The sequence below is a fragment of the Diadema setosum genome, chromosome 14 (genome assembly GCF_964275005.1).
Source record: "Diadema setosum chromosome 14, eeDiaSeto1, whole genome shotgun sequence".
NCBI classification, from domain to species: domain Eukaryota; kingdom Metazoa; phylum Echinodermata; class Echinoidea; order Diadematoida; family Diadematidae; genus Diadema; species Diadema setosum.
Genome location: NC_092698.1, coordinates 30,047,637 through 30,075,188, shown reverse-complemented (window position 1 = coordinate 30,075,188; position 27,552 = coordinate 30,047,637). Strand labels below are relative to the sequence as shown.

General features: G+C 38.1%; 3 protein-coding genes across 3 annotated transcripts in view; 1 reads left to right on the top strand and 2 right to left on the bottom strand.

Annotated features, from left to right (window-relative positions):
• Positions 1–27,552, bottom strand: part of LOC140237997 (atrial natriuretic peptide receptor 1-like) — a 158,743-nt gene that overhangs the window by 27,602 nt on the left and 103,589 nt on the right. Inside the window, exon 9 of the mRNA XM_072317923.1 lies at positions 23,489–23,663. Within this exon, the coding sequence (XP_072174024.1) occupies positions 23,489–23,663 (175 nt within the window). The remainder of the gene's footprint in view (positions 1–23,488; positions 23,664–27,552) is intronic.
• Positions 2,216–14,361, top strand: LOC140237801 (uncharacterized). Its single transcript, XM_072317730.1, has 5 exons — positions 2,216–2,330; positions 5,586–5,708; positions 6,891–7,041; positions 7,528–7,640; positions 14,101–14,361. The coding sequence occupies exons 1-5, from the start codon at positions 2,313–2,315 to the stop codon at positions 14,359–14,361; spliced, it is 666 nt and encodes a 221-aa protein (XP_072173831.1). The 5' UTR covers positions 2,216–2,312.
• Positions 14,929–20,876, bottom strand: LOC140237998 (putative nuclease HARBI1). Its single transcript, XM_072317924.1, has 4 exons — positions 20,529–20,876; positions 16,729–16,995; positions 16,189–16,325; positions 14,929–15,290 (listed from the first exon to the last, which is right to left on the bottom strand). Exons 1-4 carry the CDS (start codon positions 20,874–20,876, stop codon positions 15,011–15,013), a joined length of 1,032 nt encoding a protein of 343 aa, XP_072174025.1. The 3' UTR covers positions 14,929–15,010.

Genomic DNA, 27,552 nt, shown 5'->3' with positions numbered 1-27,552 from the left:
TACCTGGGTGCGAGACATGATCATAATTCTGTCCATCGGGATCTGAATCGGAAACCATCTTCCCGCCCAAACTTGGAACGACGACGGGTCATAACTCGGAATAATCAATGACAGATGGCACGGTATTTCAACTGAACCAATAAAGAGGCGACGGCGCTTGGCTTCTCTTTCGCCTTTTTGTCGTTATGTGGCGCTATAACTTACAGACGACGCGAGTTTCGAATGAAAAACTGAGCCTGGAAGAGGTAGTTTTGCTGATTCAGACATAAATCTAACAAGTGCTGAAAAAAAAATGAGTTAAAAAAGAAGAACGAAAACAAGAATCACTAAATTATTTCATTGGGAAACATAATAAGTGTGAATTGAGAAAACATGAAACCGCTTCCTCTTATTGTACAAACTTGTCCCTTTCTCACACTTTAAAAGAACGCACATGTTCCTGACTGCTTTGAGTCTTTTGTCAGTTTTTGACATTTTCATGCATCAATATTATTACCGGTAACAGCTGTTATTTCAGGTGTCGTTTTGAATATCAATGCAGCAAAAATCAAACATTCGTGTTCTAAAATTAGATGTCTGTGAGCTCCATATTATGCAGTTTATCTACTGATAAAGTCTCAGGGAAGGGAGCGGTTTCTAATCCGTGTACAGTGCTGGCGGCGTGCTCAATATATGAAATCAATAAGCGCTTCGTTTCCATAATACTTCAATAATTCATCTTCAATTCAGTGCACGATCACGTTAATTTTTCTTACAAAAATTATATCTAGAGCAGTCTCCGGGCTAGACTCAATTGATGAGTTTTCTTAAAGAGAGAGAAATGCAAATTCCAGTCGTAACTTGAAGAGGAGGAATGATCGTCTTTAGCAGCAACAACATTCCTAACTGACAAAGTAAAAGGGGCGAACTTCATACCACCGGCAACTTTTAAATAATTAAACGATTTCAGGGAGGAAGTAAGGTGGAGAACTAGGACTTTATGAATAAATGAATGAATATAAAACATGAGAATCAAAGATTGATACATGGGGAGGAAGGATTATAAACAGATGGAAAGAGACAGCAATGAGATAGTGAAGAAAGAAAGAAAGAGGATGTATTTATCACGAGAGAAAGATAGAACATAGAATCTTAGCTTTCTCTTTTTCTAGCCTCAAGACGAATCGGTCAAACTATAATTAGAGGATCGCAATGTTCGATCCCTCAGCTTGGGGAAGCGGCTTAGGCCGCCAGGCCCATGCGCTCTCTCATCAAATCCACCAATATGACTGCAAGAAGACGGAGGGTGCGTCCTGATCCACACACGCACACACATACACTCACACATATTTGGGGAGGGGGGGGGGGAAAGAGAAAACAGAAAAAAAAAATCGCTTGGCTGGCATCTATAATTCATCACATGAATTCGCCATGATGACATGAGATAATAGAAATTCATATTTGAAAAAGAGACAGAGACAGGGAGAGGGAAAGGGAGAGAAAGGGAGAGAGAGAGAAAGAGAAGAGACGGCAGAGAGGTATTATATATAATATATAATATATATATATATATATATATATATTATAGGCAGAAAGAATAGGAGATAGCAAAAGTGGGAGACAGATAAAGGGAGAGGGAGAATGGGAGAGAGAGAATGGGAGAGAGAGAGAGAGAGAGAGAGAGAAAGGTTCAACGTCAGATTTCATCTGTTTTCTAAACCATATCCATCGATCGCGCGTTTTCTTGCTTATCTCTCTCTCCCCCTCCATCTCTCCATCTCATTCTCTCTTCGTAGGCGGGATGTTCTCTCAAGTCTTCTACGCCAGTCACACTCCATAATTATTGTTCCCACTCCTCCGTCATTCCTCTTTGCATCCCCACATCGTGATCTCTTCATGTTCATGATCTGTATGATGTCTCAATTCTCCCCTCCCCCTACACTTTCACACATATCTTCACTGCCCTATCTATCAAAAGATATAGAGACCAGGGCCCTGTTGCATAAACAACCTGAGAAAAACTCAGGTTAGCGGTAGATGTGTACCCGAGTTTTATGGTTAAGTCAATTTCTCTGGTTAAAAAACTAAGGTTACGTTATATCGGCCTTCATTTAATTGAATAATCGTGAACGAGGATGAAAGGGGGAGATATCATGATTTCCTCCGTGTCAGCTAGCTCCGCGCGCACTGTCTGTGTGCAAATTCTGCCGTCTGCATTCATCCGCTATACTTGTAGCTGTTTGCATTTGACGCCGACTCACGATCGTACGATCAACGAACATAAACATTCGAGCGCAAGGCAGAGGACCGGACGGACACCACCAAGCGTGAGCATGTCGAACACAAATGAAGTAAATTAAATATGCATTTTTATCAATTTATTTCGTCATGATGGTGACTTCTTAAACCTCCGTAGTCGTAGTGGTAGTCGGATTAGACTTGTCTTTATCTTTGCTTGCACATACAGTGTACTAATGTGTATGGACATGGTGCCAGTGGACACAGCACAAGCAGGCAGGTCAGAACGAGAGGGAACCGATACGATATCACGATTTGGCCATAATGCATTTGAACCAACTTCTCCGTCGCATTCTTGAGCATGTTTTAAGAAATTTTCCTACTGAATGCACGGGCAAAACCTATAACCGTTAGCAGTTGGTCAGTCAGAAATAGACCATAGACGCTCAAGTCAGAAATACAGTAACTATACACAGCCCAGTCGCTGTACATGGTACGTCGCGACAGGGCTGTTTTCGCATAGCGTAACACTAACAGTGTCTGGTCGGGCTAGAAATACAGTAGTAACATTAGACGCTTCGCCTTCGCGCTTCTTATTGACTTATTATCCTGTCATTAGTGTCAAAAAAGAAGTACTAACCAGCTAACGTTAGGCCTAACTACAATAAGTTCTTATACTCCGCCAAATGATTAGATTTACATTGATTAGGGCCTACTATTAGTAGCACTAAGACGTTAGCAGTCATTACTCTAAATTTACTGCAATAAAGATGAAGCATGAGGTTGACATGAATTACAGTGAAAACTTGATGAAAGTGGGAGGGCATTAATAAAGAAGCCCGACATTAGACAGGTGAATACAGGTGAATAGTTAGTAGTGGTAATTTACTAAGACTCCGTTACGTACCGTAGTACTACTACTACTACAGTACTACTACTAGATCCTAGTACCATATGGTACATGTATAGTACATCTAACGTTAGGCCCTACATACTTTAAACATTAAACAGTGAGTGTCTTACTACAGGTATCGTTAGGGCCAGCTAGCACCATGTATGCCTACACGAGTCGGTAACACAACCGACCGGTTACGTTTGGGTTCGGATGTGCCAGTGCCGTAAACTTTAATGTTAGTACCGGTACTAACTAACGTTAGTTAGTAGTTTTCCATACGGTGGAGCGAGGGATGTTCCAGGCCAAAACCTTGAATAGTGCAACTTGGCCTGGGGGCCGGTGGACTAACCACCCTGAATAGTAACAAAAAAACCTAAAATACATTTCAAATGCACCCACTGTCTTGTTGTAGTAGGCATTGACATTTTCTGAAGTTGGTCTGGACATGTATTGGAAAAATGAACCTTGAAAGTTTAAACTTAAAGTTTGACGGCATTCCACCTTGTAAAAGTGCTGACTAAGTGATACAGAGACTCAAAGCTTGCGTTCGTCGGAATCATCCATAGGTAGGCCCTATCCGTAATTAGATAGACTGTGGTTTCTCTAGAATATACAGTGGGTAGGCCTAGGCCTACTCTTAAAATGTGTCTGAGCCCTAGCGGACGCTGTCATGTTGTGACATGCTGTGTATCAACATGGCTGTGGGTAGTTAATCAATGTGTAAACTAGCGTTACATGAATACACTGACATTAATTTTCTGTGTGTTATGGGTCATACTGAGTGAGAAAATTCAATCATTCATACATGAATTACATTCTCATGATATTAAGTGCCTTCAAGTAGGGGTGCTGTTCGTTATTCCGATTGTTCGCTATTCTGAAGGTTCATTATTCTGAAGGGTCGTTAATCCGAAACACACAAATTCCCTATACCTAGAGGTTCGTTAATCGGAAAATGAAAAAGGGTTCGTTATTTCGAAAGTTCATTATTTTGAAGATTCGTTAATCCGGAAATGAAATTTGAAAAAATGAACCTTTGGAATAATGAATCATTGGATAAGAGCCTGCGGAATAATGAACCTTCGGAATAAGGAGCTGTAATCTCAAGTAGTACAGGAGTAGGCGTACGAATTCCTGAGGATCCTAAATTCCTATATTATAGACGTATTTTTATAACTTGTTCCACTTATAGATCTACTTATCTGTAAAATTTGCATAATGCATGGACCTACATTGTACGTAGGTCTATAAATGTAAGTAATACATGTTGCACTTCTATTAAGATTATTTAACTACTACAACCCAGTACCACAGTATACTGTTAATACCGATACCAAGTACGTTTGATTGCATCTGGAATATCATCATTTTTTAAAGATCCTACATGATTCTCTACAACTAGGTATAACTTGAAGACAGTTGAAGATAAGAAATGGGACTACCGTGGTACCAAACATGAATCTACATTGAAGTACCGTTACCACAATTTGTATGCTACCGGTACTCATTTATGTTACAACGTTTCTTCTATTCAACAGATTGTACTTAGGTTGAAAGGAGATAATCTTTTGCTAGAGTAGAACACCATCAATTGCCTTCAAAAACATTTCATTGAGGGGTCAGTTATAGCACGATGTCCATTGACCCTGATGTAGTGATAGTGTCCAATAATTAAGTGATAGACCCGACGTACACGTTGCATAGCTGTAACAGTAAAAGAAAATTCTTCATAAAATCCATACCCCAGAGACATAATGAATTAATGCTACCTTCTTTCTTCTACTATGGAGCTGCTATGCTTACAAGACAGAAGAAGTATGTACACTTGTATGAAAATTTTTGATTACAATTAGGGTAAATTTTTGGTTTGTAGTCAGGGTTGAGGTAAAGCATGAAGTTAGGATATGGCTGAACATAACCTGAATAACCTCGCCATGCATGTATAAAGCCATAATTTTAACGTAACATAAATGCTTACAATACAACTTTAAACCCTAAACATGTCTGATGCTAAAACCTAGGTTTAAAACCTTTATCTTACAATTAATTGAGCATACAACGTTCTGTCAATATACACTGCATTACCTTAAAGTAAAGGACGGTTTAGGCCCATATTATCATCTTCATTTTGATTTGAAAAGACGCACTGTGAAATAACATGGCAAAGTATGCAACCCTAACACTAAAACTACACCTCATGTTATTCATGTTAAGATCAAACAAGGTTGATTATTTATGTTCATATTAATCAAGAGATATAAATGCAAAAAATTGTCATAAATGTCAGTTATGATAGCAGTTCTGTTAAGGCTGATGTATTTGATAGTGGAACAGTGGATGACAATAAAATTATATAATTTTTTTAACGATATCACAAATGTATAGGTTTTATCAAGTCCACTTGTACAAGGATTCATAAATCCTAAATGAGTACCATGTTCACTAGCAGTTTTTACTTCTCTTATCTGCATAGACTTCTGCGATGCTAAAGAAGAGGAGGGAGAAGTACACTACACCACAAATCAAATTTGTTTGTGACTACGTGGCTGAGAACCACATGCGTCTATTTGGCCAGCCGGCAAGTGGCTGTGAGAGGGTAATCACCAAACTTGTCTCTTTTTCAAACTTTAAAAAGTTAAAAAAGTTTTATTAATGACCAACAAGATACAGATCGTTTCGAAAAAAGGTAATCCAACTTTGGAGGGTTACCATTTCTTAATTGTCAGCTATGAAGAGCTCAATGTTGCTTGTAAGGAAAGGGGAACTCTTCCTCTTTGTATTGATAATTATGTTGACAATTGTCATTCATGATTGAGCAAATGAACTTCAAAGACAACAATGACAAATTGCACTTTTTCCAAGATTAAATGTTATTGCAAAGGAACAATGCATGTCTCGCTGCATGGATGAGATCTTTCATTGGAAGTGGTCAAAATATCGGGCAAGCCTGCACGACTGCAGATTCGTGTTTTTAGGGTCTCTTCTAACGTTTTATGGTTCACAACCTTCAACAATACCCTATTGTCGATAACTTGGTCCTTCCCATTAGGGCTTAACCATTGTCCAATTTACTGTCTTATAATATTCAAGAAATGGTTTGTCACTGGGAGCTATGTCTTGAATATGAACAGAGAAAATGGACTGTGTGAGTTGCCGTCTGTGGGATTGACCAAGTTATCGAACGAAAGGCCATTTTCAAGGTTATGGACCATAAAATGTTAGGAGAAAACCTAAAGAAAAACCCTAAACACAAATCCTAAATACAAACCTACATTCGTACAGGCTGGTGTACCTAGCAATAACACGTAAACTTGAAAAAAGTGCAATTTGTCATTGTTGTCTTTAACGTTCATATAATCAGTCATGCATGAAAATTGTCAACATAATTAAGGATCAATACAGAGAGGAATAGTTCCCCTTTCCTCACAACCAACACTGTGCTCTTCATAGCAGACAAATTACAAAATGGTAGCCCTCCAAAGTTGGGTTACCTTTTTTGATAAGCTCTGTATTACAGTGCAATGTAAATTATCAGTTTCCACGTATTGTGGATACATCTGCATGCTTTGTTGTACTCAATAATGGAAATAGTGATATGTTATATCTTGCATTATCCACTCGGCAAGTGTTTCCATTTTAAAATGCACTTTTGTGAGTATGTTAAAGATATTAAGAAAGTTATTATCAAGGATCAATTTGATAATAATTAAAATATTGATGTTTTCTGAAAGGGAAAAATTACTGTCTTCTTTATTGACATTCATCAAACATTTCAAAGGTGTCAAAGCAGCGTAGAGAATGCTGGGATACCCTTGCACGTCAGATGGCTGCTATCGGATGTCCTGGAAGAAGCGGGTCAGAGATGAGAATCCTGTGGAGCGACCTGAAGAAAAGAGCGAAGAAGTATGAAGAAGACAGAAATCGAACAGGTAGTTTGACTTATATTTTCATGCTAGAAAGAGACTCTTTAACATTTTTTTTTTACTTCATTTTTGTTTGTGCATTGAGAAAACTAATGCCTGCAATAGATTGACAATGCAGTTTTGTGAATTACAAAATTTATCTAATAATTGAAATATAAAAAAAAAAGAAGTTAAGCTCATATGTCCATAGCGTTGATAACTGCCCTTTTTCTTGAAAATTTTGAAAGTTCCATGATGGGTTTCATTAAATGTATTAACAGTTTGAAGAAAAAAGGGAAAATGGATGGCATTTTTTTCAACATCTTTTTTAAATTTGATGTCCATTCATATAGACATGATGTCATGTAATACAACTTTAACGAGTTGTAAGTCGATGGATCATATTATTTTTGAATTTATGTGTATTAAAACATTTGAAATTACGGTATTTGACTCTTCAAATAGCATGCTTTTGCAAAAAAGTTCATAAAACCTGAAGTAATGAATCCTTAGGTGGAGGAGAGTTCGTGCACAAGGACACTATGGAAATGGTGTTGGCCTCTATGAGAGACACTGTGAGGTTTGGGATCAAAGGAGAGGAGGCAGAGACTGGTGCCTGCCAACAGGTTAGCTGTATGATGTCAGATTACAATTGTCTAGTTAGTATTTTAATGGTTTCTGGTAATTATATGCCCTCATCATGATAGATAAGATCATTTGTTCTTGCCCTTTTACAGAAAAGAACAACTTCCTCAATTTCAAAGTTATGAAGGAGCCTGACTATGTCAGTAGTACTCTCTACACTGAACTCACAGATACCCACTATTACTGCCCTTTATGTACTGTACCTGCCCCCCCCCCCCCATGAGAATTCTCCATACCTGTGGCAATGATTTTGAATATCCATCCTATGCAAGACTTGAAGAGACATCCTCTCCTCAGTATCTTTCACGGGAAACACCAAATTTTTGAGACCCTGGAAATGTCAAGGATGTCATCGTTCGTGCTGAAGTACCTCTCTCCTCAACCATTCTTCTTCCATGCAGCATAGTGCCTTCAAATGCAAAGCCAACTGATACAATCATCCATGAGGGTGACACTTTCATCAACAAATCTACAAACCTCTTTCACCATTCTAAGGGCAATGTCAATAACACTACAACTAATGTTCTCATCATTTGCAAAATTTGTATGATCCTGTATATAGGGGGAACCAAGATCATCCTCAAGAGACAGTCATGTAGACGGTACAGAATGCACTGTCAACACAGCCATCATCGTCATTCCACTTGGCCACCAGTTTAATCTTAAATTATAATTTTTTAGACATGATTCTACAGTGTGTCAGATTTGTAGGTACTCATCTGGACACAGCCTGAATGAGCAGAGAGAAACTGTGGAGGAGACAGCTTGGCACCATGCAACTCACTGGCCTCAACATACATTAGATTTATTACTAACAACAAACTTATTTTCAAGTTATTTTCAACTTATTTTTCCTAATTTCTTTAGGAGACAGCTTGGCACCATGCAACTCACTGGCCTCAACATACATTAGATTTATTATTAACAACAAACTTATTTTCAAGTTATTTTCAACTTATTCTTCCTACTTTTTTTAGGAGACGGCTTTTTTAGGAGACAGCTTGGCACCATGCAACTCACTGGCCTCAACATACATTAGATTTATTACTAACAACAAACTTATTTTCAAGTTATTTTCAACTTATTCTTCCTACTTTTTTTAGGAGACAGCTTTTTTAGGAGACAGCTTGGCACCATGCAACTCACTGGCCTCAACATACATTAGATTTATTACTAACAACAAACTTATTTTCAACTTATTTTCAACTTATTTTTCCTACTTTTTTTCAGTGATGTCCATACTTTTTCTAGTTGTTGTTGGGATTTTTTTTTTCTTAAAATCCTACTTATTCCTAGTTTTGTGCTTAAAAATGCCCAGGGAAAAAATTGTGCAAGGCTACTTGAATAGCTGACATTCAGAAATTATGAGTAGACTCTAGTTGCAGATTCATAATGGTGGGGAGAGCCTCTTCAGCATGAAAGAGGATAACACAGACCAATCAACCACAAGACTGCTGCCAGCCTCAGCTTTTGCTCCTATGCAGATGTGATTGATCCCACTGATTTTGCAGCATAGACTGGGACTTGGAGTAGCGCTCAACCAGCTCTCATCATCTCTGAAAATTACCTGGTAAGCTTGCCATACACTAACAAGTATGAATTGACATGTGACTTCCAATGAATACAACTGAGGGAAAAAATGCTGCCTACAGCCTGTTTTAATGTATGTAGAATTCCAGTATATCATTTTTCATGCATGTCCCGGCATGCAAATCCTCTGAAACCAGAAATTTCCTTTGCTTTAATATGGTTTACCACAAAAATTATAAGATTTGTATCAAAACAATAAATAACACCTTCACATCCCTTTTACCTGAAATCCTTTTTTCTATAATAATTAACAACGATTGCAATTTGACAAACTTTACATGCAAGGAAGGTTTTCTCTACAAAAACTAGATCTGGTTGATGTGAGAATGAGTAATGCCCCCCCCCCCCCAAAAAAAAAAAAAAAAAAAAATGGATTTGTAGGGACCAATTTGCATAAAATTTGCATATTACTGAGGCTAAATAAAAAAACACCTGGGTTACATAAGTTTTATCATTTTTCAAGAGTTCAAGGAAAGAAAATGTTAGTGGCAAAATTTGTCAAATTTAAAACTTTAAAAGCAAGACTAATGAGTTTTGAATGACTTGTAATATCTGTTTGAGTCACGGGCAGATGGTAGATACGAAAACTAGAAATCTCACAGTATTTGAGTGTGTAGAACTGTAATGGGCTAAGATTTGCAAAACAAAGGTGTTGATGCATTTAATAGTAGATATAATTTCACTTTGTAAGGCTTCTATGTCATGAGACAACCCCTTCTTCATGCATGTCCTGCCTGTATGATTGATAAAGAACGTAATGTGATAACATGTTCTCTCAGAGATTAATACTGAGTGCAACATGTAAGTACAGTGTACATAGTTTAAATTATCCTGTCATTTTGGAATATTTGAAAACATGCATTGTGCTCACATCCTTATTTCCAGTATCCTTCACATTTTGAAATGAAACAACACAATTTTAAATGAATGTAGATAAAAGTGTCATTTTTTATAGCTTTTGTCAAATACCAATATTTGTAATCTTTTCCAAATTTTGGTAAAACACATATATCTGTACAATGCCCAAACATTCAAAATGTAGATAAGAATTGTCATCTTTTAACTGGAAGCGTATAACATACCTTAAGCATTAATGTATAACCCTCACATCATGGAATGTATATGTCATATTTTGTGCGGTAATGATATCATATGGTAGGCATTTATGTCAATCACAGAATGATGTGTTCTCTATGCAGGTATAAGTGATCAAGATTTGTATTGCCTGAACTATTGAACATGCATTACATTGTTCTAAAAATTTATGCCTTTGTTGTATTTTTCAGGGTCTTCTATGAGCAAAAGTGAGGCTGAGGCAGCAGGGTTGTGAGTACAAATGAAGATTAACATGTACCATGAAGAGTTCAGGTGATTATCAACGAAAACTACTCAAAAAAAAAACAAACAAAAACAATGGCACATGTCCTGATTTATTCCTAATTTTTTCCTATAATGCCCTAATCTTTTCCTCTCATGTCCTACTATTTTCTACTTCTTTAGAGATTATGTTCCGACTTTATTCCTACTTTTTGTCGAGTCCACCGTAGGTGAGGGGAGACTATGGGATTGACTGCATCGTCTGTCCGTCCGTCCGTCTTCCGTCCATCCGTCCATCCGTCGTCCATTGTTTGTCCACCCGTCATCTGTCCGTCAGTCCGTCTGTCTGTCGTCCGTCTGTCCTTCGTCCGTTCGTAACGCTAAACAAACTTCAATAACTCTTTACTCTGGGCTTCAATTGCATTCAAACTTCGAGGGAAGAGGGGTCATACATAGTTCCACATTTCACCATACATGAAGGTCACGTCAAGGTCAAAGCTCACAGGCAGGAGTCAATGAACTTTAGGGCCCAATGTTAAGTTTTTATGGTGCATTTCTGTTATGGGTCATAACTTTTGATCCATAGGTGTATTTATAACCAAACTTGGATGGTAGATGTCCCTTGGGGAGTGGATGGTCACCACAAGGTCAAAGGTCACAGGCAGGGGTGAACGAATTAAAAGGGCCCAATGTTTAGTTTTTGTGGCACGTTTCTTTTTTTCCCATAAATTTTAACCCTTTTATATCTCCGTTTATCTGTTATCTCTTTTTTTTATAATCTGTTAGATCCCATTCGCGTACATTTCGTGTACGGAAATGGGCGAGACACATTATGACACTTGCCTTGTTTGTATTATCCCTCTTAAGCAATAGCAGGAACTGCTCTTTTTAGACCTTGCAAGGGAAAATTTTGCATGAAATTAATAATATATAAGCTCATCAAGCATCACCAAAATCAATGATACAATATCAATTTTAGAACAGCGAACTGTACAGGAGAGAGTTTTGCTCGAGGAATAGGCCCATTGTAGGGTTGTAGAGAAATGTTTCGTTTATTTCTTTCAGTCAAATGTGTTAAATGTGTGGAAATGTAAAAGCAGTGATTTCAACCAAAAGTTGTTTTATTAAAAGAGCAGATAAGTTTGACATTTAAAGATAATGTAAAGTTTTGGTACCTCAAAAGGTTCCCTGAGTTTCCTTGTCTTAGTTTGTGTTTCATATAACTGACACTGTGAGACTTACTTGCCCCAAAGTGCTCTCATGTCTTCGTAATTATGCAATAATGGTTTCATACCAGATTAGAGCGGGCTCTGAAAAATTCGAACGAGCTGTTAGTTTGACTCGACGCGGTACCACGAGAATCAATATACACGTATTGTACGAAACCATTAATGCTTGATTTCTAAGACATGAGACCACTTTGGGGAGAGTAAGTCTCACAGTGTTAGTTATATGAAAGGTCCTTTAACCTGAAACACAAACTAAGGCAAGAAAACCCAGGGAAACTTTTGAGGTAACAAGACTTTATACATGTATCATCTTTAAATTGGTTTGAAAAAGGTACAATTGCAGCCATAAATGTGATTGTGATTACACATTAAATGTATTTCAAGGGATTGCAGTATCAATGATGTTATATTGGCTTACATTTCGAATTCATTCAGCATACTTTGCTAGAATAACTAATTTAATGAAGATATGATGACACCATTTTAAATTCTGTAGTATGAGACAGCCAGTTGCAAGTGCACTGTACTTGCTGTTGCTAGGAATTATTGAGAGAAATCTCTCCAGCCGAATATCATTATTTTCTTTTGAAGCCATTTTTTTTTTTTACCCTCAACTATGTTCATTGTTTCTCAATGATTTAAAGGATGAATAAACTAACCGTAAAATTACATCAGGCTGAGTGCAGTTTTCTTGGAGTGCTGCCCCCATCAATTTAACCCATGCTCTCGATGCTCATTTACCCCATGTAATAAATGTTATTTCTAGCAACTTCCTCCTCTCATTTCCATAATCTCATTTCACTTACTAACATACATACACACATAGTGCTTGTATACATTATGTGATTTGTGTGTGGTTGTAAATTACTTATATATAGGTATATATATAAGTATATACATACATACATATGTGATGTGTGTGTGCTTGTGTGTGTGTGTGTGTGTGTGTGTGCATGTGTGTGTATGTGAGTTTGTGTATGTAATATAGTGTATTTACCCATTCATCTAATTTCACCCCAAATCTCTCTTCATTGTGATGTTCACATTCTTGTCTTATCTTGCTCGCTGATTCTTTTCATCCTTCACAGGTTTCCCTTCTTTTAAGTCAACCTCACACACTCTTTTGCTCACGACTTTTGTAACCCCCTCCCTTTTTAACCCAGTCACCTCTTTCATTGTATGACTCCCTGATTGACAGCTTACCAAACCTGTTTTCTTCATTGTGTCTCCCCATCCACTTCATGATAGAACTTGTTTTGTTGTCTGTAGTTAACATAATGTGTCTGAATGTGCATTACATTTTTCATGTTTTATGTGACAAATGTTCTCTTAGAAGTCAAGAAATCATAACCTGTTCAATTCTAAGTTACTCCCTTGTCTTGATATGTTCTGGATGTGATACTGAGTAGTAAAGTAAATCAGCGTTATGTTATTATAATGAATATTCAATTATACACTTTTTTAAAGAGAACAATCTATTAACAAATGAAAAGGGTACATTTTTCATTTCTTTATTTGTTTTCGATATATCAAGAAGTGTGCTCTTAAGATAATTATGTTTGTAGGAAATTATGAAGACCATGATATTACCATACTCCCTTGTTGACCAACAGAAATATATGCAAACCCCGTAACATCAGCATAAATCATAACACCATTGGATTCAACTTGCTAGGGACATGCAGTTCCAAAACATATTTATGCTTTCAATTGGAGTTTTAAAGGCAATACCAATAGCAGTGTGATCACACAAAATGTAATAAGTTCTGATATGCCATATACTGAAATATGATTTTTAAAAAAATGGAATTATTCCTTAAAAAATTAATTACAACAATTACAAAATATCTAAATTGAAACAATGCAAAACAGTGAGAATGACGTACAGCTATATTACCTACAAAGTGAAATCTTGAAGTGTACATGCACATTGTAGATAGTTTATTATATCAACCTTTGCGTTCATTCTTAAATGATACAATAATATTGCATACAATGTTTTACCTCAGACAATACATCATGTGCCATGTTCTTGGGCACTTTTGTCAGGCTTTGGTGTCTTGTGCAATTGGTATTGCAATCTATACTCTTGTCTTTTCTCATATTTCAGGTGACAACAAATAAAGTTTTTACAGGCATGCGTTTGTGTATGTGATTGAGATGATACATTAAAGTTAAACTAAATGAGATCCAGTCAGACATTTTACATTAATTGATGACCACAACACTCATTGAGGTTTTGACCAATATCAAAGAATTTGGCTTTCTGCTTGCTATTTTCACACTATTTACACACTATTTACAGCATTCACAGAATTCTGAGGCATGTGCCATCCTCCAGGGCATGTCGTCAGACGTGAACGAAATCGAGGAGGATGTGGAAGAAACCATCACAAACAAGCCACAGAAAAGGAAGGCAGATAATCACTTTGAGTATCAGGAGCGACTGCTGGAGATTCAGCAGGCGATGCTCAAAACACAGCAGGAGACCCTTGACACTTTCAAGGAAATGCTGATCGTAATGAAGAAGTTTGCAAATACGCAAGAGCATTACCCCTCATTCTAAGGGATGTTATAAATTACATTTGATAGGGTCATTAATTTTTCTGTTCCATATCTAGTTCTATTGTTTTCTTATTGTTTTCCACTTCACTTCTTAATTATTCATTTGACTCAAATGTGAAGTTTATGATTCCTGAAAATATTTCAATGACATTTCTTCAACAAGGTAAACCCCACCCTCTGCAATAATCTGGAGCAAACTTCGATTCTTAACATTTTCACAGTCAAACATTATAACCAAAGTTTAATCAGAAGCATATCAAAATGACATGAACTTGTGATAATGAGGTGGGCATGATACCCACTGCCCCTTAAAATGCCCAAATGATGTAGGCTAACTTAAGATTCTAATGTGATGCAATCTTTGACATCTAACATTCATTTTGAATCCTATCTAGTTCAGTGCATTCCAGTAAGCTGGTAACAAGCAATTGATGCAGATGTTATTTAAAACACTGACTCATCTGTAATAGAGAAACTTGCAAGATGATTATATTTTTTTTCCTTGAAAGATGGAATGAATATTAGTAATTTCTCATTTCAGAACAGTATTTTCAGTCATAGCCTTCAGTGCAAATCTCCACTTAAGAGATATACAATGTACATGTATGTTACCATGTAGGGTAATGAGTGAGCATTTACTTTCCATTCATTTATGAAAAGTAGTTGTTGATGATATCTCTTCTGAGCGCTGTTCCAGTTGCTTCATGTCCATCTTGCTCTTCGTCATCAGCCTCTTCAGGTGCATCCTCTTCAATCTGTACTTGAGGTTCGTTTAAGTCCTTGCTTACGTTGTACAACACGCAACAGGCTACAATCACATCACATGCCCTGTCAGCGGCCATTTGGATTCCCTGTCCTAATAAGCAACGGAACTTATTCTTTACCTGTCCATTGACCTGCTCTATCACAATCCGTGTTCTGCAGTGTGCGCTGTATGAAATAATGACATCGAAAGTTAATAATCATTAGATTTAGTTTGACGAGGTTAAAATGATGGCACAATATTGGTGCACATGAGAATGATGTAGTGCAGAACAAACCATTTTAAGAGGACTTCAAATTTTATTTGATTAATATTGGGTTAGAAAGGACTGAAACATCCAAAAACAAAGTGTGAAAAACAAAGAGATCGTAAGAAAGTGTGGGTCCCACATTTCATTCGAATTGCTCTTTTTTGGGTATCTCACCCATGTTTAAATCACTTTTCATCAAATAAACATTGAATTCCTCATGGAATTACACGCTCTTTCATATTTCATAAGATATTTCTCATTATCTCACCAAAAAAATTTAGAAACCTTAAATTAGGTCTCAACCAAAACTACACGATCCCTTTAACTCTCATTCAGACATGGCAGTTGGGTTGCAGTAAGTTGTTGTTGTTTTTTTTGTTTTTGTTCTATATTAGGGAAAGAAGTGTTTTTTACACAAGGTATGTTTCAGCTAGATTATTATGATATCTTTACATGCAGAAGAATGAAATATTACCATACATCAAAACAGCATAATGGTGATATTCAAACTGTAATATATTAACATGAGTTAATGGAAATGGATGTTGGTATGGAGATTGAATATTCACCCGGAAATTATAGTCTTGCATTTGACAGTAAAACTTGCATTTAACTTTTCTAATTGCCATTTCAACAACAGTGGTGTTTAGGTAAATGCTTATTGCGAGAGTTGTATATGAAGAAATCATATGCTTACATATACATGAAATTGTATTATTTTATTGTAGAATTTCTGAATATTGATATTTGATAGCAATAAAGCAACTGTTGTTATCAGTATTTGAGATTATCACTCAAGTTTTCTCTTTACTTACCGGTTGTATGCCCTTTCAGCATTAGTCTGTGGGTCTCGCAATGGAGTCATGAGCCAAGTTTGCAGTCTATACCCCGAGTCTCCAACAAGGATTCCTTCGAGTTCCCCTTCTCTGAATCTCCTTTCCAGGACACTGTTCTGTAATGAAAAGATTTATGTAAACATTGATAAAAAATGAAATAGATGATTGGGCAAAAGGGAAAAGAAAATGAGAGTGACTGAAATTTTTAAATACTTTTTTATTATGTTTCAGAAATTACCAACTTATTAAATTATAAGTACATTTTATTTAAAGATTTATTCTGCACACAGCATTCATGTTTCTATAAACTACAATAATTATGACATAAAGTAGGAAATGAGAGTTCATGCATCGCTGTGTTGGTCTTTCCTAACTTACACTCTTGATAGTACAGACCTCATGAATATGATGTTTGCTTGCTTTTTATCATGTGAGCATGAAAAGATAATGACATAAATAACTTTTTAGGATAAATTGATTTCAAGCCAATTCCATCTTTCATGCCACGTATATACTGACCCTCAAGATCCGGCTGTCGTGTGTGGAACCCGGCCACCTCGCCACCACATTTGTTATTTTGTATTTCCAGTCACATACAATCTGCACATTGATGGAATGCTTCCCTTTTCTGTTGACGAATACATATTCGTCGTCGCCAAGTGGAGCACCATGGAGCTCGACGTGTGTGCAGTCGATCGCCCCAACGACATTCGGGAATCCGGCAAGTTCGTAGAAACCAATCTGGGCTGCCCTTACCTCCGCCATTGTTTCCGGAAACTTGATCACCTGTTGATGAACAATAAGATTTTATATTTTCAGTATATAGATTCTATGCCATCTCTCTCTCTATCTCTCTCAGTATATAGACTTTATATCATATACATTATAACTATGGATCCAGCTTATGGGAGACATTATATACTCATAACTACATTATGGAGGCACTTGACCTTTAGGAGGCAATTTTTAATGTATTAACTGGGCCAATATTATTTCCCATTCAATCGCATGATCTAAAGCAGACATCTCTTATTTATGCAAATTCTTCCTGAAGCTGGATCCAGAGTTATTTACGAGAGTTTTCATATATACATATATGTATATATATATATATACTGTATATATATATATATATATCTGTATATATATATATATATATATATATATATATACATATATATATATATATATATATATATATATTCATATTATTATTTTAGTGATCGTGATATCTGTAATCTCATTGATCAATCACACTCGGACCAACCGCTGAATAACTTTCCGTATTCCGTGATATTGTAACGAAATTTTGGTATGGAGAGGGCGATTGGTATACTGAGGGTACTTAGTTTCCGTTCCTCGTCTACTCTCCTCAAAATCCGTTATGTGGTTGGTAAGCGTGCCTACTGGTAGCCAGTGTACTGGAAATCATGTAATTAATTGTAAGCTATTGCGGAACAAGAAATACTAGAGTCACAAGTCACAAAGACCACAGGAGGCATCATATGGAGTTTGTCCAATTTATTTGTGAAGAAAGTTATGTCCACCACGAAAACTACAACGAAAAACTTATGATCTACATGCTGAAACTCCTAAACGAACAAGCTCCTCAACTTGGCATAAACAAGTCTATTTATACTGAGTTCGCCTGTTAGCGGCAGCGAGAGTGGCCTTCCTGTGAGCAAGCAATCTGACCTTACGGACAGCTGTCGCCGTCCATCACTACGAGGACGAGGGCGTGTCCTTACGCGTCCCTGTCCTCACACGACCCTGTCCTTAGCTGGGGTCGCATGCGGACGCGTCCTCTCGTTACGTAATACCGAGGTCGCATGCGGCATCCTTGCTTTTTACGACACGAGGCCACTGCTCGCGGACGCGCAGGCTGCAGGGTCAGAGAAATCACGAGGGAAGGTGAGATGAAAGTGCAAGCAAGCAGAAATGAAACGATAGCGTGGGTTAGAAATAATAGTCAGCAGAAAACGAGAAGGAGGGCTACAGGCAGTTGAGACAAGTAAAATTAACGAGAGGACATTTCGAGGAGAAAGTAGCAAGGATAGAGGGAGGACGAGAAGCAAGGATAGGGCGAGGACGAGAAGCAAGGATAGAGCGAGGACGAGAAGCAAGGCCTGATATAGAACTCAGTTTACTTTCAATATTAATTTAAATGTAATTCTATACAACAATACATAAAAATAATAAATGAATATTTATGGAATATACAGAACATACGATGTAAATGCTATATCATGAATTATGTCTCAACAGAATTCGTAACAATATGACGTTATGATATTACACAGCTAGGTTGTGTATGTGTGAGCGCATAATCAACTCGTGAGACAGCCGGCAATTTCAACAACATTCACAAGAGGAAATCAGCCAGAAGAACGTTAGCACTTATACACTTAAGAAGATAAAATCGTTACCCCGTGCTTTTTCTTACGAACTGGTAATATCTACGGTCTGGCGCCATATTCCATTCAGCCTACAGCCTCGTGGAATATGGCACCAGACCATGGATATTTGCCCATTTTTCTGGATCAAGCAGGGGTTAAATAATATCTTTGAAACATTAAGAAGTAAGAACTTCAGTGCATTTTTAAGATGTATATACATACGTGATAAAAAATATCATTTAAAACATAAACACTCTCCTGTCATTGTAGAGGTCTTTTAGTCAATCAAGTATAGGTAGCTAAGGAACAAATGCAATGAAAATCAGAAAACCCATTCAAAAGTTATGAAATTAAATAATGTATTTGCACAATCACTGCATGCTGGATAAGAGGACTATACTGCAGTGAATGATATGGATTGTGTAGGCCTACAGTGATTATAACGAAAATGTAAAGAAAATTAATGAAATATTACTTTTAGAAAAAAAAAAGTATGGTACACATTTTCTCGACTTGTCAATGACATAATTATATCGCATTAAGGGTGGTAACATTCTCCCTTGCCTTCTGAAAGAGGAAATTTAATATTTCATTTATTATGCGAGAAAAGTGAAAATATCTAGAATTATTTTTATCGTATGATAGGGTAAGTTGTATAGCTGTCTTCTCATCCAGCATTGACTTGGCAGAAACCTCACTTTGATAATAACTTTCAAACGAATTGTCCGATTTTGCTCAAACCCTTGCTGATGTGTTCTATTTATATTACTGCATTCACTCAATCCACATGTCTATGTGAAGGTCAAGTAGTCCTTTAATTTGACTGGCTTACTGCGCGATCGATTTAGCGAGCGATCTCTTGTTCCTGTACTATCGATTTAGTATAGTTACCATAGAGATAGATATGTGAGCTAACTGTGCATATACTGTAATGCATTATTACATGAACATAACTACAGTGCACAGTGGTGTATCTCCTCGCTGCGTTGCTGCAGCTGTTTACAGACTGTTGCCACAGAAGCTCAAAAAAGAAATGCTGCCTGCTGGGAACCGAATGGTCAAATTACCGGTACTGTCAGAACCGAAGGTGAGCATAGGGCATTTACGACAAAAAATGGATTATTTAGGGCTTATAAATTTAAAAATCCAAGTTCCAACACGCCAACAGGTGCGCGTGCATGACGTGCACCATGCATGCCATAGCCTGAGAAGGCTCAGCTCGCTCACAGAGACACGACGTACATACCCTTACGCTCGTAGCCCTTGCTGGCAGTATACATTTAACCCTACGCAAATCTGTACTTATCGGACTACGTTACATACGATGACCGAAGATGCGTGTGCATGTAAAGGATGGGTGGTCATTTCACGTTACACTATTTTTGTGTCTAGTGGGTATTACTGTGAAGTATACTTAGCATGAACTTAAATGCAACAAGAGTAGTGTCATGATTCCTATTCCGACTAAGTTGATGATTGGTGTTCACAAACTCGGGAGGGAGATTGCATTTAGCCATAACGCAGCGCGGAGCGCACTACTACACAGCCCGAGGACGGCGCTGCTCAGTCAGTCGGTGCAGGGTACCCGGCGGCGGGGGTGACCGTGGACCGACGGATTTCACCAGACTCGCTCGCTCGGTCAGTACCGTACTAGTAGCTAGACCCTATGTGTGAGTATTGTACTTCATTAGACCTTCAGGTAGACTTCTATCACACTAGTACTATTTATGTCGTAGTACATTTATGTAATAAATGCTGGGATATTTGTAAATTTCTAGTATACTCTACACGCAAAGCCTAGTCAAAACAATGGGTGTCAATTAAGCTCACATTCACAGTCAATGATTGAATGTTCTCATTAATAAAAACAGCCTTATCTACAACCAAACAATTATTATGAATGAAGATCAAAATAAGACTTACTTCATCCTTCATTTCACACAAAGCCAAGGTGACTTTCCTGATGGTTCGTGACGCCGTCGACAGATGTACGCCATGGATGCAGCTCGTGTCGTCAATCACTGCTCCAGTGGCATAATACCGCAACGCTACAAACACTTGCAAGCTTGGTGAAAGCGCCTTGTTTCTCTGCGTTTCTGGTTGAAGTTGTCCAGCCAAACGGTCTATGATGTTCATGCAACCGTTCCTTGTAAATCTGTACAGCTTATACATTTGGCTGTCTGAAAACACATCAAAAGGGTGCGTTCGATCTCGAAAAACGCGCTCTCTTCTCCGAGCAGCTAGGTTTATTGCCTCAAAGATGGCCGCCATGGTTACAAGTGAGACTTAACCGGAGAAATTTATATGTAACCTTTGGTCAGACAGCTAAGGTTAAATAACCTGAGTTTTTCAACCATTAACCGGGGAAAAACTACGGTAAATCTTTATGCAATGGAAAAACTCTGGTTAAAAATTCTTAACCGGAGTTTCTGGGTTTAACCATGAAAAAAACTCCGGTTAAGGTTTTATGCAACGGGGCCCAGGCCTTACGCAAAAAAAAAGAAAGAAAGGCTATCTTGCATCAAGGCAAACAGTTACTGATACGTTGCTCCTTAAACATGTCTGAATTCCTGTTACCTCCCTCTCCCCCCCCCCCTTAGTCTTCTCAGACTAAAGTTTGTAAAATCAAACTGGAACCACAGCCACTATCACGTTCCTTTACTCTATTTTACCCTTGATAAACAGGAAGTCAAACTTAGAAAATATATCTTTAAATAAAAAGCATGTCTAGCGATATATGTCTGTGTAGCAGTAAAGGAGAGATAGAACAAAGGCTTCAACTGAAGAACATGTTAGCATCATATCACATTGCCCGGAGATATATAGTCTAGTATATCTACAAAGACGATCGAACAAACAGTAACCGCAATCAATCATGTGACAATGCTTTTGACATGACTCCATGATTCAACGATCTGATTTCGTGCCTCCTCTTAAATTCCCCCAGGCTAAAGTGGACAGCGAAAAGAAGAGCTTGAGAATAAGGAAGTTCGGCAAATCATTCAGCGACCGTTGTCAAACGATGATGACGACTCTAAATCAAACTTTGGAAATCAACAGTGACAAGAGTATCAGAATCATGAGTTGAGATTAAGACGTTTGGACGTCTGAGCGATTTGGCATCACTCTGATGGCGGTGAGTAAAGAGAGAATCCATTCTTGTTTTCATCGCCTGACGACATAAAAATCTTCGTCAACTTAACGCACATCCATGAGCACGTGCAGCGGTAAAATTGGCGCTCTCTGAACCGACGCCACTCTCAGCTGCAATTTACGCGCCTCTTGATCTGTCAAATACAATCATTTCACTCCACAAACTATATTATCCCACACATGTACCCCCATAAGGTTGTGGCAGCCTGTCTTTCATTGAGTAAAAACATGAGTTACATTATTTTTCTTTGTTTGATCTCACTTTTGCGGAGTGATTGAGTGTCGTCATTTCGAAGCTTAACTCGTGATGATGTTTACTTTGGTCCAAAAGTATTTGAAGTATTTTGTCTGTCCCCAGGAATTCACGTGCGTATAAGAGAGTAAAGAAAATTCACAGTTTTTCTTCTTCTTCTTTTTTTCGACAAGAACTGCCTGACATCTGGTGGTGTTTGAAAATCCGGTCCCCATCATCGGACGAAAAGCAGACGGGAACATGACTGGCGCGCATGTACGGCTTTACGTTTCACAACAAATTACCCGTCAAATCACGGAGCAATTCCGCGGGGGACGCAAGGCTGCGGTGGCAATATTTCAAACGTAAATGGTATGGTCCACAAAACATCACGTTGGATTCATGTGTTCGAGATTGCAACTATATATGAAGCAGAAGGAAAAAAAAGAAAGATAAAGAAAAAAAAGTTACCGCGGAATTTCTAATCTAGAGCAAAGTATCCTCAGCATTTTGTACCTAAACAGGAGCGTAATCAGAGTCCGTAAACTTCAGCATTTCCGTCATCCCTAATCCCCCCCGTTTCTTGCCTAGAGTACAGAGGGGCGAATAAACACTGCCACAGTCTCATTCGCAAAGTGGAGTTGAATTATTCCCCCCCCCCCCCCACCTTCAGAAGGACCAGACGAATCTCCACAAGTTTGGTAATTGCTCTGAGCAAGTGTAGAACGAATCCACCAGTCCACATCACAATATCACTTGAGGGCGGGGCTCTTGTCCTCTTCAAATGAGCGGCGCTTTCGACTGGGCTATTACCCATCCTGCTAATCTTCATTTTTTTTCTAGCAGTAAGGGTAATCAGCAATGCTGTATTCCATACGTGGATTAGTGCTAACAAGATTGAAACCATACATTAAAGAAGACAGAGAACTCATTAAACAAGTAAATAAATAAATGACGTTTAAGTCCCAAAGAGAATGTTTGACGTGCTTCTTCCTCGGTGCACCCGCTTAAATAAGTAGGCCATACGGAGAGCAAAAGAATCAATAATAGATCAGTAATAGATATCACGGAAAGGATTTCCTAGATTGATGAGCTGATGCTTGTGGTGTTTTATGATATCTTACAAACTCCTTCACTTTATACAGAAAAAAAAATCCAAAAAAACTTTCATTTAGTATTGAATGAAACAGGCTGCGAATGATGTTGTGCATTTAATGACGCTCCTTTTTTTAAATCCTAGTAAGACCCAATGTGATTCATATTGAGCAGGACGCCTTTGTGTGATAGTTTTACGGAGTACAACTGATGGATGGGGGGGGGGGGGCACACCAACACAAAACGTAAAGATACGTCCATATCTATCATTCGGGGAACGCATGGGGGCTCAAGAATGAACCCACTGCCCCCTGGAACCCTGGTAGGTCACGTGAAAGGTCTACGGGATACTTATAAAAACCACGGGGAACAGGTTAAGAAAAACTCAACTGAGGCCACTCACGTTGGTAGTACTTGTACGAGTCCTCCTCGGTCGGCTCGAACGGGTGGTCGGGCTCCCTGAACGAGTTCAGACCAAAGTCGGTGATTTTCAGCACGAATCTGCTGTCGACGACGCAGTTGGACGATTTCAGATTTCCGTGAGTGCAAATGACGCTGCTGTGTAGGTATATCATTCCCTAGACAAGAAAGATAGAGATATACAGAGAGAAAGATGATATATATATATATATATATTCACATTTACTAGCCCAAAAATAATCATACATGGAACATAATACATCTCTACTGTATTATTATTATTAGTAGTAGTAGTAGTAATATTATAATTATTATTATCATCATTATCATATTGATGGAGAACAATATAGATAAGTTACGGTTAAAAATAAGATTGGGCATATATAGGAATAAAAACTTTCAATTGAGGAAACACAGTTTTATATGACAGATGAGGCATTTTATTTTTGTATTTTGTTTTTGAAGACAAAAATGATGTATTTGTGCTCGCTTATGTGTCTGTGGTTTTGTGTGCTCAGATTACATATTGTTCACGAAAGAAATATGATATGACGCTTAGATATAATTCTCAAAGACACCTGATATTTTGATGAACGTTGATATCTAATATTCAGCTATAACTGAATTACTTTTAGCCACATATTGCTTTTCTGAAATAAAGTAGATCTTTACATTCAAACAGATGACATTACTGCGTTTAGGTTTATTTTTACCTTTGAAACAGGTGAAAAAAAAAATCTCCTCTTCCTTTCTCTCTGTGTATTTTCATCTACGTGCCTTGATTTCTCATCGAGTTCATGAAGGTAAGGTTTTTGTATCGTTTGTTTTCTTTCCTTTCTGTGTACTTTGAGACCAGGTCGGGGGAAACTAAGGCATGGCATGTTTTCACCGAAGAATCCGGCGTAACTCGACACCAGTTCTTGGGAATCCATCGGACAATTGTTGGCTTGTGCGAACGCCAAAGTAGCATTTTTCAGAGGTTTTTTTTTTTTTTTTTTTTTTGCTTATATAGTTTTTTTTTCTTATACCTTGTTGTTGTCAAAAGTAAATATCGGATTTTCTTTTTCGTGACTTAATTCGAAAAACGCGCAATGCCTTCCGGGCTTGTTCTGAGAAAAAAAAAAATTCTGTCACGGGACAGACAAATAGTCTTGTGCTGAATTTCAACAAGGTATCACTATGTGCATCAATTACGTCTTGGAGGAAATAGCATCTCACCCCAACCCCCCCCCCCAACCGCCACGATCTCCCCCCGTCTGCCAACCGACCACAAATACTTGAAAGTTATAGTTCTTTAGCTTTGAGGTTGGTCACAGAGCAAAATTCAAGGGTTCTAAAATGATCTCGACAAACTTACAGGGTGAATTGGTGAACTGGTGAATTGTCTTTACAGTTCCCTTCATTTCCCTTCTCTTCCCTGTCTCTCATAAACTATAGTTTAAGTGTTTATTGACCAATCAATCTAATTGTGTACTGATATATACTTATAGACATTCATTTAACCTTTTTCCCCCGTAGAACAGGGGAGTTTGTTGTAACAAAATTTCCTCCTTTGTTCTGCAGAAAATACTCGTAGAAAGTAGTAGAAACAAATTGCCACAATCAAGTTATGTGCGCGAGATAACAAATACTGGCCTGAACAATCTCACCGAATTGGACATCAGCGATTGGCTACGGTTGCTGGTGAGAGTATTATGGACATATATATGTCATACGATGGTTCTCTCAGCAAACAAGACCTTATTGCGGCCAGAGCACACCGTCAATATGACGCAGGCAATACGAGACTGGAGAACCATTAGAGCTGTATACAAAGACGTGTCCATTCGTGACATTTGGGGATTCGCCATGAAAAGGCCATTAGTGTGGACGGTGGTATATTGGGAGTTCCGTCTGCGATTCGTCTATGTCACACATCGACATTCATCTCCGTCAAAAAAGAAAAAGAAAAAAAAAAAGAATCGCCCCTAAACATTCGGTACTATTATAGGTGTGCGGATGAGACGAACGTAGAGGGCGACACAATACTCGGGACACGGAGGTCGGGCGGCTGCGGCAGGCCGTGTGTGTGTGTGTGTGGGTTTGTACAGGTGTGTTTGTGTGTTTGTGGTGCTTTCAGTAACAACTTAGTTTACTATGGCAACAAGCAATTACCTTGGATGCTGATTGGTTGTTGTTGTGTCGATGTCTATTAAACCGTGTCTCTAAGTAACGAGGCCCGCAGGCTTGGCTTCTGCTAGGTGCAAGCAACACCATTCGCTTCCTCTGTTGCCGCGAACACAAAGACGTCATATAAACTGAAGCGTCTATTTCAGCGCAGTCTTTATAGCGTCATCTTGCTTTCATGAAATTCTTATTGTCTTTCACGACAAAATACAGAAGATATCTTCAAACCTTCCGTATCCCCCGTGTTTTTGCTTGTAAGTAAGTTTATCGTATACTTGGTGTTTGTTGTTTGTCTTCTGTGTATTCATAATTGATCGGCCGTTCCGAACTTCCTATTCTTATGAATATAAAGTATTTACAGTGATCAATGGTGTCCATTTATATGATAAAAAGAATCCATGTCATCAATCATTCAAAGAGATACGAATAAAAAAAAACGACCCGATTTTAAAAAAAGATTGGGTCTCATTCCCTAAACTCTCTGCTTCGCCAGAAGGTAAAGAATTTGAAAGCGACACATCTATGAGACTTTCATATTTGTCAATGTTTGCACGAAGGGCGAAAACCGCAAAGACACATCCCTTTGTTGAAATCAGGGTCCTGATTAGAGAAGGCGCCATGAGCGACGATTTCGTATCTTTATTGAAGTCCCAAGAGAGAACGAAGAATCATGTACTGGCTTGCTGAAAGTACGAATTGCACCACCCATCCATAAATCTGTGCATGCCATGAAACTTTTGTAATGTCGCACTCAGACTGAGCTGCGTTGAATGACTCTCTTTCACTGTTTGCGCAGGAATTGTAAAAGCTGTTGCAACTCGAATTCAATTTTGTTTATCCTGTGACGGAGCTATAGCCAGGTTGGTTATCGAAAAAAAAAACCCACAAAAGTTGGTTGCTTCTCTCTTTCTTTATTTTTCTCTTTTTTGGGGGTGGTTTCTAGATGCAGCGTCCAATGGATCACCATTTCGTTCGCGCTCTCGTTGATTCAATTTCGTATCACAACGCGTAAGGTGCTACGTTGCAACACGCCCATAATTAGCCCAATTTCAGCCACTTTTCTTCCTTTCAGTGTATCGTTTTCGTCTGCGCGAGTCTATTCGTAATTTAGCACCATGGTTTCGGCGTTGCGTATTCGTGTCCCCCCCCCCCCTCCCCCACTGAAAAAAAAAATCAAAGTGAATCTTTGCAGGTGATTTCAGCCGGATCCTAATTGATGAATTGCCGGTCTTAATGGACAGTATGGCAAAGAATATGTGATCAGAATATCTTTTTTTCTTTTATTCTTCGAATCTACGGCCATGTTTTTGATCAAAATGAATACACGCTGAGGCCCTCGTGAAGGAAAGTATGACTGATTTTATGCACAGAGACAAAGTGTGCGTTTGAAATCGTATGGGTTCGATTTGCTTGAAGCGTGTGTGTATTGAAAGCTTATGATAGAATTAGAGCCTGGAAGCATCCCCTACGAAAAAGACAAAATCAAAATACAAACCCGACGACAAAACCTTCTTACTGCCAACATTTTAACGTCCCATTGATATTCCATACAGTCTAATTGCCGGTGGTCAATAGACAGTTAATCCGTTAAACTCGTGAGCGTGACGAACGCAGACTGACGAAATTATTTTTGTTATTATTTCTATTCTCATTAGACTGACTTGCAATTTACTCTTGCTGCGAACAGTCAGTGCATTAACTTTAATGCACTCTGATTATACGTGTCTGCACGTATTATTTGCAGGTATTAAGGGCCTAGATCTCCACAATAAACATCTCCATTGAGCCTTACAAAAATGGGCAGTTCATAATCTTTATACGTCGTTACGCTAATGTTTTATATTAAATGACTTTGAAAATTGATGATAACGTTGTTAGGGC

Excerpts from the sequence above, each read along its gene's own strand:
- LOC140237801 (XM_072317730.1), top strand. Across the intron at positions 7,042-7,527 it reads AGAAGACAGAAATCGAACAG|GTGGAGGAGAGTTCGTGCAC; the intron begins GTAGTTTGACTT and ends ATGAATCCTTAG. Across the intron at positions 7,641-14,100 it reads AGACTGGTGCCTGCCAACAG|CATTCACAGAATTCTGAGGC; the intron begins GTTAGCTGTATG and ends CACTATTTACAG.
- LOC140237998 (XM_072317924.1), bottom strand. The coding sequence starts at position 20,876 with ATGGCGGCCATCTTTGAGGCAATAAACCTAGCTGCTCGGAGAAGAGAG. Across the intron at positions 16,326-16,728 it reads ACGACAGCCGGATCTTGAGG|AACAGTGTCCTGGAAAGGAG; the intron begins GTCAGTATATAC and ends TTTTCATTACAG. Across the intron at positions 15,291-16,188 it reads GCTGAAAGGGCATACAACCG|CGCACACTGCAGAACACGGA; the intron begins GTAAGTAAAGAG and ends TATTTCATACAG.